Source organism: Lygodium microphyllum, chromosome 9, assembly GCF_053477565.2.
Source record: "Lygodium microphyllum isolate KBCC chromosome 9, Lygodium_microphyllum_v1.1.10, whole genome shotgun sequence".
Taxonomy (NCBI): domain Eukaryota; kingdom Viridiplantae; phylum Streptophyta; class Polypodiopsida; order Schizaeales; family Lygodiaceae; genus Lygodium; species Lygodium microphyllum.
The window spans coordinates 69,095,601-69,102,540 of NC_141143.1; the positions used below are offsets into that span (position 1 = coordinate 69,095,601).

General features: G+C 40.3%; 1 protein-coding gene across 1 annotated transcript; it reads left to right on the forward strand.

The window, feature by feature from the left end:
* The first annotated feature begins 1,962 nt into the window (after positions 1–1,962).
* On the forward strand, positions 1,963–4,173 carry LOC148031148 (fruit protein pKIWI502-like). Its single transcript, XM_087685681.1, has 6 exons — positions 1,963–2,501; positions 2,789–2,888; positions 3,038–3,094; positions 3,336–3,416; positions 3,538–3,616; positions 3,798–4,173. The coding sequence occupies exons 1-6, from the start codon at positions 2,050–2,052 to the stop codon at positions 3,890–3,892; spliced, it is 864 nt and encodes a 287-aa protein (XP_087541807.1). The 5' UTR covers positions 1,963–2,049; the 3' UTR covers positions 3,893–4,173.
* The last annotated feature ends 2,767 nt before the right edge of the window (positions 4,174–6,940 follow it).

Genomic DNA, 6,940 nt, shown 5'->3' on the forward strand with positions numbered 1-6,940 from the left:
GTGGAGCATAGTGAGGAGGGGGATAGCGACGCTAGTAGCCATGGTGATACTAGCGAGGATGTTTCCTCTTCAGATTCGTAGAGGAGCACCATACCTCCTCATGAGGCCTTCTTTTCTTGTATATGTATGATATCTCTTTGAGCCTATTGCTTGCGGCCACGCTTTAGGTCGCAAGCACTTAAACTTCCCTTGTAAATGCTTTGATATATAATGAATACATGGACATTTATTTTCAATTCTCGTGCCCGTAAGATACATTGTCTTTTTCCCAAATACACAATCTGATATATGGGAGGGGTTTTTTCCAGTTCCGTTTTGCGCGTCTATCAGCGCGTCTAAATTGCAAATAATTCGTGTTTATTCGCGTGTCTATAATGCAGACTACACGCGCTTATACACGCGCTTCATAATTGAAATTAAAAAAAGAAATTAAATATCTTTTAAAAAAATGATATTTTTTGTTTTCCGTTTGCGTCTATCAGTGCTTGTAAAAGCGCGTCTACCAGTGTGTCTATATGCGCATGTATATGTGCGTCTATTGCGCGTCTATTTGTGCGTGTAAATTTGTTGATACATGCGATTATAGATGCGCAATTGTAGACGCGCAAATAGACAGGCGGATAGACGCGCCCATAAGAATTTCTCTATATTCAAAAATCGCGTCTAAATGTGCGTCTATGAGGCCTTTTTGTTATATTGACATCTTTTATGGCCTCTATCTTCTCTAGCTTAAAGAGTTTAGTTTTGCATATTCTTATTTGTGTCAGTAGCTACTACTTGAGGATTCCTTGGTCAGTACAAGTGGTGAGATATTCGCTATCTTTTGCTTCCCTTTACTAGAGGTGCTCTCACCTCTTTCTATTATTATTACCTCTACTTATTGTGGAAGAGATTGGTGCACCTATTACCTAGCTTTTTCGTAGGACTGTACAAGAGTTCTCTCAAAGTCTTCCTTTTGTGCCCTCATTTAAGCTTCCATATCCTTGAATTCCCTTCCCTTGGTAGCATGAACTACTATCCATTCCAGTCTAGGATACGTCCTTCACTAGAATTTGTGGTGGATGAGCTTTCATCACTCTCTTCCTTGTGTCTCTTTTCTTCCCCTTGGCTATTTTGGTCTTTGTTGGATGATTGGCTTCTCCTTTCCACCTTCTTTTGTTCCTTTTTCTTTGTTCTAGTTTGTTCTCTTGTCCCAAAACTAGTTCTAAAGAGAAAACATCGAGTCAAATTTTTCCTCTCAATTCATGAATCAGGAGGGATTTATGGATGGTTTGTAACAGTCCCCACCGCTCTACTGCAGGCTGCGTTTTAAGTGGGGAGACTAGACTCGCGATCGGTCTTTCGGAGAGTGCTGCAGTACGCTCTGACATGTAAGGGCTGCGGTTGCTGTGGCACGTGCATCCCTGTGCGACGGTACGTGGTTGGTAAAATGGGTTATCGGAGTCGAGGATGGAGAGAACCATGATTTGATGAGTCTTATCACCTACCATGGTACCACCTGAGTAGTCTCGCTCATCTGTTTAATTTCGAACGCGGCGTCGCGGACTTTTGAGGCAGCGAAGTTAATAATTCAGTGGGATGATTGATGATGCCACTGAAAATTGGAGTCCAGGAGTGAAGAATAATCAAAAGGACGGGCAGCTGATCAAGCACCATCAATGATTGATGGCTTGATCGGCTGACGCACTCTTCTTCTGCTTCTTCTTGTCCTCCCGGCCCCAGAGGCGGAGTACCGATGGGGAGAGCAGCGCCTAGCAAGCTAGCTATAGAGCATGTGATTATCTGGGTCGACGGCTAGACTCGTGATCCGTGTGCGTACCAGGCGTGGCCGGTGGAATTGGGGTTATAATATTATTATATTATATTATAGCTCCTCGGTCATATAATAATATTATAGCACCTGTGCCTCGCCGCCTATTTATACCCAGTATACCAGCTCATCACTTCCTCGTCGACGTGGTTTTCTGGCCCTTCGTCTGTCTACGAGTGATCGGCGATCGCTATATATGATAATTAGTTTCACTAGCTAATATTACAAGCGCCATCAATATGTCGCAGGCAGCTGCTGCGTCGTCTTTGGCTAGTCTGGGCGCCCGTTCAGTAATGCGCAGCTCCGTGATTAGAACGGAAGTTAAAGACGTCACTCCGGCCGCCCGGCAGCTCTACTACAACGTCACGTTGGCCCTGATCCCCGACCAGGAGCTACAGTTGTGGTATACCACTCCAGGTCAGTTCGTTAATCTTCACGTAACGAACAGCTCCGCGCGGGCTGCCGGTTTCTTCATTGCATCCGCCCCCAAGGCAACAGCTATATCTGGGGAGGTGGAGTTCTTGATCCACGACGTCACAGATACAACTGCAGACGACCTGATAAAGAGTGCCAGAGGTACTGAGGTTCAATTAACCACATTGGCGGATTCCAAGGGCTTCGATGTGCCGCAGTTGTATCCCATTCAGGACGTCGAGACGGTGTTACTGTTCGCTAGCGGCTTTGGCCTCGGGTGCGTGCAGCCGCGCATGAGCAACACTAGCTGCTGTGCTTAGTGCTTTTGATTTCTATCAACTCTTAAGTGCTTTAATATGCGCCACTGTGGGAGATTTGTCTGTTTAGTCTGACTCTTGACTATGTCTGTGCCTGCGTATGTGTGGATACCTACATATACACTATATCGCCTGACCTGCCTATCGTAATAGCAGTACTGACAGCACAGCTAATAAGAAAGATTGTTTAAAGAACGAAATGTATATCGCCTTACCACATGCTATATTGCGGTTCTTGCCAAGGCAGTGCAATTCGTGCTCTCATAGAGGAGGGATTTGAAGCAACAAGAAGACGTGCGGTCAAGCTGTATCACTTCTTCGGCACATCCGATCAACAGCCGTATAAGGTAAATCTATAGATCAGTACAGTGTGCTGGTACTACGGCATATTGTGAGATCATTTTTAAAAGAAAGTGCATGAAAACCATTGGCATCCCTATCGGACTGTCAATAAAATTGATTGCTTACATGTCGTTGCTTTACTGACTCGTTGCAGGATCTGTATACGGAATGGCAGAAATCCGGCGTGACGGTGATCCCTTGTCCTGGGCCGGTGATGCTCTCCTGCTCATATCAGAATAGCATTCATGCATTCCTCTCTCTCTCTCTCTCTCTCTCTCTCTCTCTCTCTCTCTCTCAATCCAACCGCTTATAGTTTTCCATGTTCTTTCGAGTCCCTAATTAATCTATATAGCCTTGTTTCCTACGTAGAATAAGAACATAGGAATGACGCACTCTCTCGATGCAAACTATACACCGATTAACACGAACATTCTTGCGATCTCTCAATGCAGGCTACTGAACCTCCTACTGTGCCTATCACTGATCCAAGCACAACTTGTGCAGCTCTCTGTGCATCTAAAGACATACAAGATGTAGGTGCTCTTTAAGCATGCGTCATTCTCTTAAGGTAGTCGCTTCAATGGTGGTGTGAGAGCACGTAACCGTCTGCATTCTCTCGGTCCCTAATTTTGAACGCCCTGTGTCCTTGTATAGTTCTACAAAACCTACTTGAAAGAAACGGGAGTACCATCGAACAAGATTCTAACGGTTTTTCCCGGATATTTACTGGAGGGTAAGGGATGTCCTTTCTTCTGTCTGGCATGGAATATTTGCCGGTCCGAGTGTGTGTGCACACATGTTTGCTTTGCTTTGCTTTCGTACACACTTGAAAGCAGTTTTTGCAAAGATCGCAGACATGAACTTTTTGGATGACAAAGTGACATTTCTCAAGAGGGGAATTTTTTTTTTTGCAGAAAATACAAATGTGCGGACTTCTTCCAATGATATTGTGGAGTTTCTCAAGATGGGATCTAAATATGTTCCTTCTTGCATCAAGATATCTGCATGAGGACTCAGGAGTTAGGCATAAGCTTTTTTTTCTTTGCAAAATAAGCCTTGATATACGCTAAGGGACTCCGTGCCAACCCTAGTGTTAATATCAAACCACACATTAAAGAACTCCTCCTTATGAAGGCTCATGATTTCGATGGTTGCAGCATACCTCTTAATTATGTAGGTTAACCGACCTTTGATGGTCTACAATGGATATTTCTAGGTTCCTTTGTTCTCTAATAATTTGGTTAACTCATTCAAGCATAAGTTTGTTGATAGTAGAATTTTAAAATGGGTTGGAGCTATCCTTACATAAAGTTACGGAGTTCTATTTGAGCATACGATTAAGCTCTTTCTTTACTTTCTTTCACCATCTTCAAATGCAAGTTATTTTTAGTTGTATGCACCTACCAAGCTTAAATTGACTCACTTTCTCTCTACCAAAGGTGAGAACAAATCCTTGAGGTTCTCTTTTCACCACGAACAAATAAATTGCCTCCAATGTTAAAAAGATTTGGTTGGTTAAGGTTTGCATTAATGATGTACTTTTTAAAGAGCATTTCATGATGCAAAACAACTTTCTTCTTTAGTTGTCACATCTTCTAATTTGAGTTTTGTGAAGATGTTTATTTGAATATTAGCATATATACTTTATGGATCATATTGTTAGGAGATCGTTTAGGAATCGTTTGTATGCACATATGTACACACACACACACACACACACACACACACACACACACACACACACACACACACACACACTCACATATACACACATATAGGGTAACATATATTATTTTGTAGAAGGCGACCCCTATAACACCATATTGGGGAATATAGAAATTTCCCATAAGTTTGGGACATGTGGTTAAATCTTTGGATTTGACATATTGAACACTATAACTCCAAATCGAGCGCTCTATAGCTCAATAGATTCCATTTTTCATGCGCTTTCCAATGATAGGTTACATCATATGGTTTTGAGAAAATTATGGGCATGTTATTCGTGTGCCACCTTTTTAGCATTTAAAAAAAGGGAATTGGGAGATTCCCCAACTCATTAATATTGTGTTCTATGTTGAATCTTAGAAAAGTGATTGGATAAAGGCTTGCGAGTTCATTTTTAGAAGGAAACTTTGATTGTACCTATTAATAAAAGCATTTTTAACTTCAAAGATTCGGTTTTAAAAATCATTTTTTCACCAATATATTGAAATATCGCACGACTACTTTTAAAAGTCAAGAACCACTTGAATAACATACTTTGCTAATCATGGATATTAGATAACCTTCAATTTATGTTAATGATACAAATGGCTACTTCAACAATTAAAACTTATTGCACTCAATTATGCAAAAAGTCAAAATTTAACGCATAAATCTTTATTTTTCCATACCCAGAGGAAAAGGCATACCCAGAGGAAAGGATGGGTATGTTGTTTGATATCACAACTTCCACATTGCCCATTTCACTTGCTTTTGTTGAAATTCTAAAAACTACGAATTTGTTAATTATGGTGTTTCTCTGGGGCAACTAATACGTATTTTGGCATAGAAAGAAATTGAAAGATAACACAACACAAGAAAAGTTAATATTGAGCATGAGTGCAAGAGATAAAATGCATGAGAATATGATTTTTTATTACATCAAACTGATACAACTCATGACAAAAACGACTTTGTCCAACCATGTGATCTTGTGAGCTTCTCTTGTGGATATCTAGATAAATGTTTAATGGAGGACAATGTGTATAGAATGTATGATTGTTGAATAGCTATGATATACAAGAAGATAGCATTCTTTATGTACATATAATGCTTGATCTCAATAGTTATAGAAAAGAATGGGGAATTTTCCTTAATTGATCCCTCACCCAAAAGGGAGGTACTTATTTGGCACAAGGTCGAGATGATGAAGATGTTGAGCTAGCTAATCACTCCTAAGAGCCTTGATAAATACATTGCCATAACTATCCTTTCAAGAATCCTCTAGCTCCATAATTCCATCTTCATTAAGCTCTTGTACATAGTGATGTTAGTCTCTTTATGGTCAATGTAGGTGTGAAATAGAGGGATCCTTCAAGTTCACATGCAACTCTCATTTGTTGTCAAACTTCATGACTAGTCACATGCCTGCCAAAATCCTCTATAGCCAAATTGCATCACAAGTAGCAAATCATGTTTCCTTGCACCCAGCCTCCATTGAAGATAATGTCACTATGGGTTGCTTCATACTGATTGGAGAGAAGACTCATGATGCAAGTGAGAAGTAATATTCTATCCCTAATTTCTTGGAATAAGTATCTCTTGTTTAGTCTAAATCATAGTGTCCTAGAAACTCATAACTTAGCATATTCTTGCTAATCTTTTGAAGCATGTCCTCGTGATCTCTTGTGTTAGAATCAAAAGATTTATTGATGCCATCCATTTGGGGGTGCATTTAGTCAGATTAACACCTTACTATGCTTGTGCAAATCCTTACTTTCTTGATTGGAAACCTCAAATCTTGGTGGATGTACCATGTATATCTTCTCCATGAAGTTATCATTTGAAAGGGTGGATTTCACATCCATTTTGTGGACTACACAAATAGTACTAGTACTACATATTCATTTGAAGGCTAGGACAATACAACTATTGGCTATCCCAATTGTAGGTGTGAACATCTCCTGAAAATTAAAGTCTTCTACTTAGGAGTAGCCTTTTGCAATAAATCATTCATTGTACTTCTTGAAAACTCAAAATTATTTATACTTATTACGGTATTCTATGTTATCATTGGCCAAAGAAGTAACCCAATATGTCACTAAACCAAATTCTAAAGTTCCTATAGAGGAGGAGGAGGATGATGATCTCTCATGTGATGAAGTTCCTTATAGCAACAATAGCCCACTTTGGTGCTACAAGAGGGATGGCACTTCCTAGGTGGGCAAAGAAAATATTGTTGACAAGAGGGATCCTTCAGTTCATGATAAGAATCTAGTTGATTCTACGATTTAGGAGGCACTGCCTATACGTGGACTTTAAAAGTAAAAAAGGATAGAGGAGCAAAGAAGCACTT